The sequence below is a fragment of the Fragaria vesca genome, linkage group LG6, assembly GCF_000184155.1.
Source record: "Fragaria vesca subsp. vesca linkage group LG6, FraVesHawaii_1.0, whole genome shotgun sequence".
NCBI lineage: Eukaryota > Viridiplantae > Streptophyta > Magnoliopsida > Rosales > Rosaceae > Fragaria > Fragaria vesca.
In genome coordinates, this window is record NC_020496.1 from 34533426 (window position 1) to 34546262 (window position 12837).

Below are 12837 nucleotides of genomic sequence, written 5' to 3' on the forward strand. Positions count from 1 at the left end.
GTTATTGAACTTGGAAGAGTTTAAGGTTTCAAACATACCTTTCTAAAGGCTGCCGAGAGGAGAAATAACGTTTCGCCTACTTATACTTCGAATTTGGGGCTGAAAATTTGACAGGAGGAGCAGCTCTGGATGGGGAAGCTTCTGTCAAAATTTCAGGTTGATCGGAGCAAGGGAAGGTGGTGAACCGGTGGTCGGTAGCGGCGGCGGTCTGGAATTTTCCGGCGGCCGGTTCGGAGACTTTCCGGCCGATTCTCAGGGTGAGGCCGACGGCGTTGGATCCGTGACGGAAAGAGCTTTCTGGGGATATAAAATTCCGGCGGAGGGCAGTCGGAATTTTGGTCAGAAATCGGGAAAAACAAGGCTGCCCGATTTTAGGGTTTTGGTTTTTAGGGTTTGGAAAAAAAATGGTGGGCTATTGGCTCTAGGGTTAGAACAAAGTACATGATAACGTGATGAAGAATAAAGTGTAGAGACAAAGAGATAGCAAGAGAGTCATCTTATTCATTGATAGGAGCCTTTTATATAGGGAATTACACAATACCAATATGGTAAGGATATGAATACATAGATCTAGTCTAACTACATATCCTATTGGCATAAGGCCAAGGCACACATAGAGAATATCCTAGAACAGAAACGTTATTTACCCTCGTGCGCCTAGGGTGCGAATTGTAACATGTGATCTTCAGATCTGCTCATACCCATTCGTCAGGCTGTGGATTTCGCCCTAGAACTAATATCTCGTCTCGTCGCACACCTCGTGCGCGGGTTGGCTATAGACCTACAACAACATCACAACGCAGCCAGACGAGGTAAGAGATCTCCAAATTATAGGTCACGCCTAAGGTGCATTCTCTTAGAAAGAAAAGAAAAGCGTTTATTGTCCATATGTGTACTAAAGTCATAATGAAGAATACCGAAACACATGTATGTATAGTGACTTAATATTGAATCAAACATTGAAGTAGAATCCTCTTATAATATATCGGTAATTCCAAAAAGCTAAAAAACAAAAAAAACAACAAACACAATCTTTTCACCATCAGGAATCAAAATTCACTTCAATTTCCACAGCAATCCGTGCAAATATGAAATTCACCAACTATGTCTAAGACCAAATCAGTGTGCGTTGATGTATGTTGCACTAATTTTAGACTACAATAGAAACGTTATAGGCCACTACACGCTATAAATCATTACATGTGCACTGATTAACAAAATTCTCACAAAGAAAGTATCATACATACATTCTCGATGTGGCTTTTCCTATATAAGAACAGCCGGCTCAAAATCTTTGAAGACATCGAATTTTGCTCAGATTGTTTTCAATTTTCCGAAGTAATATTAGACCCTCACAACAAGAAGATATGTTTAGTAGTTTACAACAAATTTTGAAAATACCATGTATGGCATTCAAAATTCAAAAAACGTGGCCCTAATTTTCCCAGCATGGCTAACCACTCATGATTTTCCGTTACAAGAACAATTGTTGTGACATTTTCACATAAGACTCCCTGGACTGAAGGAGACGGATAAACACTTTACTATTATCACTTTCAACAGTACACTCTCATCGTGTTATTTAAGACCACTAGTCTGAAACACGCTAAAACATGTAGATTTTGTGGTATTGGAAAAAATTAAGAATTTGTTTCCACTCTAGTTACTCGCTCCGATCACTAGGTTGAATGAGTCAGACACGCATCTTTTATCTTATTGACACTGTTCAGTCTACCAGGAGGTTGAGTTGAAAAAGCTGTGACAGAACAAGCTGACATTGAATCAGCTACCGGAAGAAACAGCCCTTGATTCATCTGGCGAGAAAAAGAAGGCTAGTATGACAACATTTGGTGGTTATTCATGGATTCGAAAAAAGGAGGAAGATAATAACAAAGACATACCTATTTGCCTTGAGAGGTTTTAGATGAATCTTGACATGATCGACTGGTGGAATCAAGTCATAAGCAAATAGTCACTGTTTAGTCGTCAGCTCTTCTGTCGTGGTACTACTGATCAGTCATCAATTTAAAATTATTATGCCACTGATCACGTACGATTATCAAGATGTTATTCTTACAATTAAACAAAATTTACAGTGAATGAAAAATCAGAATGTATCTTCTATCCCAACTAACTGTGAAAACTAAAATGTCAAACCCAGACTGTTTTAGGCGAGTCTGTTATTGTCTCAATAACTAAAATTATTAATCGTGTCGATCTCTAGACTGGACGTCTCATGATGGTTAATGTTCATGCTAAGCAAAACAAGTTACGACCTCAGCCAGGCTCAGCTACACCCTTCGCTGCCAGACAATTTCCCACATATCAATTTTGCACATACCATTGAGCATGTTAATAATACTCGAAATAGAGCCACCAATAAATATCAGTTGCAACTATGACCAATGATCATGTAAAGGTGCAACGTCTAGCGTCTAACACCAGTAAACAAGCACTAGTCAGTGCACCACCAAAATCAACTCATGGGTTGTCTACAGTTCTCGGATGTATAACACACGTATTTTACGACTAATTGAACAAAAAGAACAAGTTAAATAAGTAAAATATACAATAATGTCAACAAAATTACTACATTTGTTTTACATATTTACATATAATTAAACCAAGTTACTATAACGACAACAAGTTGTTCAAAAACTTGTAAATTATGTTAAGTTGAGTAATTACCTCCACTAGAACAAAAATTATCCAAGTAATGACTATCTTTACTAAAACGACAACAAATTTGTTATCATATCAGTAAATGTAGGTATCACAAACAAATAGATGCACCACTAAAATCAACTCATCAATACGCACCAATAAACACAAACAATTCAATATCCGACACCAAGGGAGGAGTCATCGTCCACTGTCACGAGCATATCAAGTGCAAACAATATATACTGTTCTTCATTACTCAAAGCATATAAACATGCAGCAAGGCATCATATAACCAGGCTGTCATGGCAACACCACAACTAGAATAAACAGGGCATTTTACACCTACCATCCAACAATTGTCATCTAATAAAATGCAAGATCTGCATTTTTCAACACATACCAGCATCTCTAATAAAAGAAATTGATCCGAAACAGCTCAGATTCAGATAACCTTATAAAAGAAAAAAGCACCTGCATTATCAATTTTTGAAAACAAAACAATCTAATTAATGAAAATTCACAAAACCCATAAATTNAATTCCCTTTTCCAATTCTTTTAAGAGAACTAGCCACTGAAAAATTATCAATTATTAATCTCAAGATTCTGGAAGGAAAGTATGCAACTGATTAAGAAGTTCAAGTAAACTGAGTGATGGCTACAACAAAGAACAACCGCATGATCCAAATAGAGCTACAAACATCACAGGTTAGACACAGAATGAAGGAGCCAGGAGTCAAGGACAATTGCCTTGCACAAAATTGTCCCCGGATACGTTATACCGTGTACCAGCCCCAGCTAGGAAATAAATTCAGAATGAAAGTCTCACTGGTTGAGGATTCAACAGGATTCAGTTCATAATTTAACAGCGTAAAACCACATCCATAATCAATCAAGAAGAAATTAAATGACTATGATAGGATTCAGTTCATAGCTCCAGGAAGTAAAACCACATCCACAATCTATCAAGAAGAAAATAATTTCAAAGAACAACGATCTTCATTTATTTAGATAAGAGTCTTAACATGGAAATTTAAACGGACAACAGAAAAAAACCTAACTGGTACTTAATTGGCAAACTTTGCCAATGTACCAGAGACTTCACAAACATAACCATAGAGATCAAAGCAAACCATCATTCAGCAACCACCAACAAACCCAATAGGCTTCTTAAAAGTCACCACCACGGAGACGGAGGACCAAGTGAAGGGTGGACTCCTTCTGGATATTGTAATCAGCCAGGGTACGACCATCCTCGAGCTGCTTCCCTGCAAAGATCAACCTCTGCTGGTCCGGTGGGATACCTTCCTTATCCTGGATCTTGGCTTTGACATTATCGATGGTATCTGAACTCTCCACCTCCAAAGTGATGGTCTTTCCTGTCAAAGTCTTCACAAAGATCTGCATCCCACCACGAAGCCTGAGCACCAAGTGCAGGGTGGACTCCTTCTGGATATTGTAATCCGCAAGAGTCCTGCCATCCTCCAATTGCTTTCCAGCGAAGATCAACCTCTGCTGATCCGGTGGGATCCCTTCCTTATCCTGGATCTTGGCCTTGACGTTATCAATTGTATCGGAGCTCTCAACCTCCAGGGTAATGGTCTTCCCTGTCAAAGTCTTCACAAAAATCTGCATACCACCCCTCAATCGGAGCACCAAGTGAAGGGTCGACTCCTTCTGGATATTGTAATCGGCCAGGGTCCTGCCGTCCTCCAACTGCTTACCGGCAAAGATCAATCTCTGCTGATCCGGGGGAATTCCCTCCTTATCCTGGATCTTAGCCTTGACGTTGTCAATCGTGTCGGAGCTCTCAACCTCGAGAGTGATGGTCTTCCCGGTAAGGGTCTTCACGAAGATCTGCATCCCACCGCGAAGACGGAGCACCAAATGGAGGGTTGACTCCTTCTGGATGTTGTAATCAGCCAAGGTCCTACCGTCCTCGAGCTGCTTTCCGGCGAAGATCAACCTCTGCTGATCTGGGGGGATCCCTTCCCTTGTCCTGGATCTTGGCCTTGACGTTGTCGATGGTGTCGGAGCTCTCGACCTCGAGAGTGATCGTCTTTCCGGTTAGGGTTTTCACGAAGATCTGCATACCACCCCTGAGACGGAGCACCAGGTGGAGAGTTGACTCCTTCTGGATGTTGTAGTCGGCCAAAGTCCGGCCGTCCTCGAGCTGCTTTCCGGCGAAGATGAGCCTCTGCTGGTCGGGAGGGATGCCCTCCTTGTCCTGGATCTTGGCCTTGACGTTGTCGATGGTGTCGGAGCTCTCAACCTCGAGGGTGATGGTCTTGCCGGTCAGGGTTTTCACGAAGATCTGCATGATTGGGATTGGATTGAAATCGGAAAAAGGGGTATGAGAAAATTGGGGATTTTTCAGAGAGAAGCGTTTGAGAAATTTGTGTGGAATGAAGAGGGGAGGAGGTGGGATTATATAGGGAGATTGCCGACTCGAGATGGTTTACTTTTCCGTGAAGGAGATGAATTTGTGGTCAAGATGAGTCGGTGAAACGAACGGTCCGGAATCTTCCGGGTGCTGCGCGCCAACCACTGCTGACCTAATTTATTCCTGGATTTTTCTTTCTTTTCCTGGAGATATTTAGTTTGCCGAGGTTTTGTATTTAGATTTCTTTTTGTTGGGTGTGTTCTAAACTTCTAATCGGATTAGATTTCCTAACTTGGCTCTTGCATTGTTTTCTATCCAAACCGGTGGCTTTTTTTGCCACCATACATCTGCTAATTCCAAAACCGCTAAGCGTTAGCATTCCTCATTAGCTATTATTCTTATATTCTGACTTTTGATTCAAATAAAAATCACAAAATTCAAGATTGAAAACTATATAGAATAAAAATAACTAATAATTAAATTACAAAACGCAACATGTTACCATTTAATATAATGGTGTAAATTTTGTGAAAAATTCTAGAACCAAGTTACAAATCACTAGTCGCTAATGTATTTACAAGAATCACAAGATTAAACCAAAAATTGTGATTCACATACTGCAAAACTAAATCAGATAAAACACTTTTGTTTGTCTCATTTTGTTTTCGAACTGAGCTGAAATTATGGCCAGTGGACTCTATCTTCAACTATTAATTAACTCAAATGCTCATTACGGTGTACTCCACTAACTCATATCTTAACCATAGACTTTAGTATTTCTTTTCTCTTTTTTTTTTGAATAAAGATTTGGAAATTTCTGAAGAAAGTGAGGGTCTTATGAAGTAAAAAAATTTTACGGTGAGTTGATGCATGGTAAAGTGAGGGTCTTATCAAGTAAAAAAATTTTACGGTGAGTTGATGCGTACCATGCATCAACTCTGTTAAATATTTTTGACTGTTGAATACAATAAAATTTTAAATATATCTAACGGTTTAGATTATTTAATATTGGCAACTTGTTTATTAGGTAGCATGTAATTCTATAACTTATATATAAAAAATATAATAAAACAAAAATAGAATTTAGAAAACCCTAATTTATTAAAACAGATCGATGAACAAGATGTTTGTTTCGTTCTTTTCGTTGTTTTACCGATCTGCACCGAATGCTAAGATAAAACCTAATTAAAGTGAAGGAAGAGAAGAGGAGAGGAAAGAGAAAGAGGAGCGAATAGGTAAGTTCCTCTTCTTTCCCGACCAAGATTTTACAATCTCCACGACCAAAGACCAACGTACTGCGGAGATTGAAAGCCTCGCTGCGGAGAACATTAACGATGGCTACTTCTTGCCTAAGCTTCCGGGAGATGAGCCGGATTTCTGGGAAGGTGAACAGTGGGACGGTCTTGGGTTCTTCGTGGAGTACTTGTGGGCTTTTGGTTTTGGCTTTGCGGTATGTGAAAGTTTCTTCAGTTTGGTTTGGTTTTGATCCTCATATGGTTTCACTGTGTGAGCTTGTGGATGTTTTTTTAACTGTCATTACTTGCTTGATTGGTTCATGGTTGTTGTGTAAATGTTGTAAAACTGATAGGGTCATTAGAACAGGGGATATCAAATTCCTATGTGTTTTGATTAGTTAATGAATCCCAAAATGTCAAATCTTGCATGAGAGATTGAGAGTTATGAGAAATGGGCTGCATAGTGAATCGTTATTGGTTCAGTTTCCTTGTTGGTCAGGTCATAGATAAGCTTTAGCTTTGAAAATTTGGTTAATGCTTGAGAAGAAATGGCTGAAGTGTAGGGGTGAAGTGTATCTAACATACGAGGTTAATGTTTGCTCCCTTCATCTTCTTCTTGTTTTCGACAGCTTATTGCAGCAATTGCAGCTGTTGCTACATTCAATGTAGGGGCAACTGATTTCAAGGAGACTCCTACTTACAAAGATGCGATCTAGTCCCTCGAGTTGCTAGAAGAACCAGAGGGATCAAGCCCTGATGCCTAATCATCACCCTCAGAGGCGTATACGTACAACTCGGATAATAAGAAAACATAGATGAAACTAATCATCACCCTCAGAGGCGCTGAACCAGACGCTTTGCTTTCTTCACATTGTAAAACATGGCAATGCCTTCTTAACCTCTGCAATAAAAACCTACATTTCTTTTCTAATACGAATGGCATTCTTCCTCCAGTGATCATTATCCAAATCCGATAAAGGAATTTCCTTTAATTTCAAGGCTTGAGTACTATTCTCCGATTCCACCAGAGCTTTAAACTCTCAGTTACCAACATTGTTTTGTTTACCCCATATATTGATGCGTTCTTTGTCGAAAAAGAAAAAAGAATTTTGCTGCTTTCAATCTCCAAAGAAAAAAAAGACAAAGAAATACAAAGTCTTCAAAATTTCATGTTACAAGTTTAGAGAACATGTATACCAATAAAACAATAAATGTGTTATAATACAAGTAAAATGTTATTAATATGAATGAATTGTCGTTGAGACCATTATGATGTAATGATGATGTTTATATTGTAAATCATGTCCTTTAAGAAGTTTTAGGTTATGTGACGACGTTTTTACATCGTTTATCGACAATTGAGATGAAAGTAGTAATTAATGTTGATTTCATGGTAGTTCTTTATATGAGAACCCTTTGATTGATAAGTCGACGAATTGTTGAAAAAGTAGTAATCAAGCTTGTATTTGTAGTAATTTTTTCAATTACAAGTTCGAGAACTAATTTACCAATTTGACAACAAATTGTCATAATAATGGTAAAACTGATGTACATATAGTAAATAAGTTGTTTGTGGTATAATTGGTAAATATAGTTGTATTCTTGATATTACTTGGAATACGATCTTTTTTACGAAAATAACAATAATTTTATCTCTAGTGACAACAAATATTGTTCATATTAATAATCAGACCAACATTATATGAAGTCGTTAATCTTGTAAAATAATTCTTTTTTATGTAATTGAGGTCATTTTTTAAGTAAATTACATCATTCATGATATTTTTACTACAAATACCACATTTAACGTATTTAGTGGTAATTACAGTGGTAAACTAAGTAATTACAATATTTACGACCCTCATTACAAGTTTTTGAACAATCACGTATAACAAAGTTAAAAGGTTCTTAAAATTGTAATTTTTTTACACATGTCACAATATACAATATTACTGGATGACTTGTTTACCTGTACAACAGGTACTTCATTTTTATATATTATTTTAAAATAGTTGATGCATATCATCCAAGCCTTACCCAATCAAGTAATAACAAATATGAACTAACCCTTTCCAAAAAAAAAGACAAAAAAACAAATATGATCTAAATTTTTTATTTTTGAAATTATTCTGTTCTTTGGTTGTTTTGGGTTGCCTATGGAAGCTGAAGAATCTTATTCCTTTCCCCATTATTTTCTTTTATATAATGCGAGTCTGTGAGAGATCTCCAATGAAAAGCATCTCTTAAGCGCGTAGGGCATGAACTAGCTCTTACGGTTTCGAAAATGAAAGAGGTAAAGGCATGGCATCATAAAAATCACATCTTCTTTGCATTACCCATACAAAAATATGGGATTCGAAAAAAGGCTTCACAAAATTTATGGAAGCCTGAACTAAATGGACTGAAACTGGCCAGCATTCCCTTCACAACTTCACAAACGCAAGTTCTGTCCTCCATTGAAGGATTATCTTTACCCCTAAACATATATACAAGAATTTCATGTAGTGAACCACAACTTATTTCCCCTTTGTATTATCAATGAGAGCAGAACATTTGCAGATTGGACAACAATTTTTCATTGACAGCCACTTTTTGATGCAAGTCACATGGTAATCATGCCCGCAAGTTTTCAGTGCCGCAACATCGTCCCTGTCCTCGTACTCTTCCTGCCAATTGATAAAAGCTAGTTAAGAAAATTGTGAGATAGATGATCTAAATTATGTGTGGTTTAAAGCTAAGAATATATGACACTCAGATAATATATTTGGTTGCAAATTGAATTACCAGACAGATTACGCATGTGCCTTCCTCCTGGTTTAGGTCTGAAGAACAATATATCGTTTCTGTCAAACACTTTGGTATTAGATCTTCAGATACACCTGTGTTGACATGCCCAATCCTTTCCCCCAATGCAAGTAGTTCCTGCTTGTTCCAAATATTACAACAAAATATGAAAAGCTGAAAGCGATGGGAGGAAAGAAATGAGTACTAATCAAGCAAGGATCATCAGTCGTACCTCATAACTCATGTTGTCTATGTCTAGTCTCAAGTCTCTATGATGATCGAGCATACTCCTGGAACCATAAAAGGCTGGCCGATCAGCAATCATAAAGCCCTGCAATAAAAAATGAACAAACATTACTTCAGTGATATTCAGATATGGAACAGATAAATATTAATTGTTCATATTATCATTTGTATGTTCCCAAAATTCAACACTTAATGCATAACAAACAACATGCTACGCATTCATATAATTATACTTCATAAGCAAGAGAATGTCTTTAGACCAATTCATAAACAACATGCCATATTAAAGGTAACTTGATGTCAAGTGCTATTAGTGACAGTCTTTTCTTTATTATCGAAAAGGAGCTAGCCTTCTTGCATTTGGCAAAATAAAATAATAAAAATATACACTGCATCAGTTTTGCATACCTCAGATGAAAACCGATCATGGAGACTAGTCTCGTCAGAGACTCGATATCTATCATTAGACATCCTTGATCTACCATTCCTGTCACTGTTACGCCACCCAACTGGAGGCACTGGCCTATGATGTCTTGGGTAACTCTCAGATACCAGATGCAATCCTTCATCTGAATGTGTCCCAGGCCCAAACCTCATGCTGCTTGAAGAACCCCTCAAGGTTGGGTTAGATCTTTGAGAATAGTTACTGCGAACTCCCCTTACAGGATGGGGTAAAGCACCAGGATAACTTGGAGGAACAGCAGCACCTCTGGTTGGAATAAAATCATGATGGTATACACCAGCTTCGGAAGAACCATTAATTATACCGCTGCCTACAAGAAAGTGGTTGGGATCATGACTGAAACCACCTGTATCTGCAATATAAAGCCATGATCACTCAAAGATAACATGGGAACAAAAAAAAAGTTTCAGAAAATGAAAGATAAAGACTAACCTGAAGGTAAAATCCTTCCATGAGGAGGCGATATGCTAATATGGTTCCATTCATGGGCCAAAACATTGGAACTCTGACTTGAAAGATCAAGGTTATCAATAGGGAAATTAGCAGAATAAGAACTATGTATAGGATTGTTCGATAGATGTGTCCTTGCTAGGTTGGACTCCAAATCATGTTCTGAGCGGCTTCTCACATTTCTCATAGATCCCTCACCTCTACTTGAGGGGTCGTTTCCTCTATAACTGGGGTGGATCATAGTCATGTGATCCCATGGCATGTGTGGGGTATCCATGTTTACTTTGTCCTGCTGTAATTCTGCAGATCTAGAGACATCAGAGGAACTTCCAGCACCATAGTATCTGCTTGTGCTGCCTCTCTCTGCTACAGAAGGGATCCCAGGACTTTTTCGCTTGTGCAACCCTCTTCCGTTGCTCATTGTGAGATCAACAAAACCACCCTCAACACCATGGACTGCTCGACGGTCATAACTGGACGAGGACGGATGGTGAGCATAGTTTCCATTGGCCATACCAAAAGTACCAGCACTTGGTTGATGTTGAAAAGGATCATGAGATGGACCAGAAGCATCCTGTTGATATTGAGGAGGCATATCAACATTGTGGCTCAAGGAAGAATACCCATATGACCTCATAGGTGGGTTCCAATTTGAAGGAAAGTGCATTCCATCGGTAAACATATTTTCCACTGGATAAAACAAAGAACCGTTCTCTCCTGCCCCAGTCCTAGCTGCAGTTATAAGTCCCAGAATAGACGTATGAGAAGATAAATTACCCCAAGCCCAAGTTTATAGATGTTCAGCAGTCTACACTAACACGTTATAAATAAGATAGACATTTTGCATATTGCATATGAAAAAATAAAAAAAAATAAAAAACTAACAGTATACTAAAAGGAGTACAAGACATCATACCCAGATGTCCAAATGGGTGTTCGGTGTTCATATGGTTCCAATTCGGATCATTTTCACTCTCAAAAATTTGAGATGTGCTGAACGGATGTCTATGCCCCATAACTTAGTCACCTTCAAACTACTAACAAGCTACTCACCGGAACAGAATCTATACAATAGAACCACAACCTGCGCAAAAAGGGAAGGACCTGTCAATCATTGAAAAGCAAACTGCATATAAGCTTAATTCCATGGAAACAAAAAGGAGACAGTGCTCAACATATGTTGTTATGCTACATTTCTTATTACACCCACAGAGAGTGAGTACTGGTTTTAATAAATGCTTAACATTATTATTATTATTATTTATTTTTTTTTTTTTTTTTTTTTTTTTATTTTTTTTTTTTTTTTTTTTAGTAAATAAACATATAATGTGTTTGTATATATAGAAATACCAGGTACATGATGTCACGCATGGATATTGATTGGATCAACAAAAGCCTCTACCTAAAAGGAGAATGCATAGGATCAACAAAAGTGGTCATTTCAGTTTCGGACAAATATGCCACATCACCAAATACTAACTCAGACCATGAGAATTCTGCCAACCAATGCTTTCATAGTTTCATCCACCAAATCTCCCTTCTATTCAAGGCCGGGAAGTGAAGTAAAAGTCAGATTACCAAAGGGTCTGTCAAAACCTAACTGCATCGCAAAGCTGGGGATAAGTATGTAGAACACCCACTAACACCCTATATCGACCTCTCCCCTCAACTCTCACATTCATCTGCAATAAGATGGCCTTCCAATGTCTCAAAAAAAAAAAGATGGCTTTAAGATAATAGAGTAGAGAGAGAGAGAGAGAGAGAGAGAGAGAGAGAGACACGAACTATTTACGTTCGTACGTAGTACGTAGTATAGTAGTAAGACATAACAAGTTAGCTAAGAAGTAGAACGAAAGAAAAGAGAACAGACGACACTANATACAATTGACAACTTAAACGTAAACGGGTTTTTAAAACCTTTTTAATAACCCGTAACAACTTTACGGAACGTTTAACGGAACGGGGTTTTCGGGAACCCTAGGGGGTTAACGTTTAAACCGAAACCTTTTAACCCCCCCCGGTAAAAAACGTTTTACCCCGTTAAGGGTACCCCCAAACCCCCCGTTAAAAAAACCGTTTTAGTTTTTAAACCCCCCCGTTTAAAAAGTTTTAACCCCCCCGTTTTTAAAAAAAACCCCCCGTAAAACCCCCGTTTTTAAAAAACCCGGGGGGGGGGTTAACTTAAAAAACGGGGGTTAAAACCCCGGTTACCTAACCCCCCGGGTTAAAAAAACCGGGGGTAACCCGTAAACCCCCGTAAAAACGGGGGTAAACCGGGGGGGGGGTTTTTTTTAAAATAAAAACGGGGGGTAACCCCGTAGTACCGTTTTTTACGTAACGTAACGTACGGGGGGTAAACGTCGGGGTAACGTACGTACGTAACGTAACGTAACGTAACGTAACGTAACGTAACGTAACGTAACGTAACGTAACGTAACGTAACGTAACGTAACGTACGTACGTACTACACGACGTACTACTACACTACTACACTACTACTACTACTACTACTACACTACTACTACTACTACTACTACTACTACTACTACTACTACACATATANANANANANANANANANANANANANANANANANANANANAGANANANANANA

The 12837-nt window shown here is 38.3% G+C and overlaps 1 protein-coding gene, 1 non-coding gene and 1 pseudogene across 3 annotated transcripts; 1 reads left to right on the forward strand and 2 right to left on the reverse strand.

The window, feature by feature from the left end:
• Positions 1-3639: 3639 nt before the first annotated feature.
• On the reverse strand, positions 3640-5176 carry LOC101306154 (annotated as a pseudogene). The gene has a single exon (XR_185070.1). The product of XR_185070.1 is annotated as a polyubiquitin 4-like (transcript).
• A 1064-nt stretch (positions 5177-6240) lies between these two features.
• Positions 6241-7246, forward strand: LOC101306738. Its single transcript, XR_185071.1, has 2 exons — positions 6241-6495; positions 6910-7246. It is a non-coding gene; the product is annotated as an uncharacterized LOC101306738 (transcript).
• Positions 7247-8393: 1147 nt separating this feature from the next.
• On the reverse strand, positions 8394-11693 carry LOC101306447. The gene is made up of 7 exons (XM_004304366.1): positions 11574-11693; positions 11140-11307; positions 10206-10955; positions 9719-10125; positions 9297-9395; positions 9065-9202; positions 8394-8946 (listed from the first exon to the last, which is right to left on the reverse strand). Exons 2-7 carry the CDS (start codon positions 11237-11239, stop codon positions 8797-8799), a joined length of 1644 nt encoding a protein of 547 aa, XP_004304414.1. The 5' UTR covers positions 11240-11307; positions 11574-11693; the 3' UTR covers positions 8394-8796.
• Positions 11694-12837: the final 1144 nt, after the last annotated feature.

Bases quoted from the DNA above. Each gene is read 5' to 3' on its own strand.
- LOC101306447 (XM_004304366.1), bottom strand. From the start codon at position 11,239: ATGGGGCATAGACATCCGTTCAGCACATCTCAAATTTTTGAGAGTGAA. The intron at 10,956-11,139 runs GTATGATGTCTT...TTATAACTGCAG, and splicing joins ACACCCATTTGGACATCTGG to CTAGGACTGGGGCAGGAGAG. The intron at 8,947-9,064 runs GTAATTCAATTT...ATCAATTGGCAG, and splicing joins GCACATGCGTAATCTGTCTG to GAAGAGTACGAGGACAGGGA.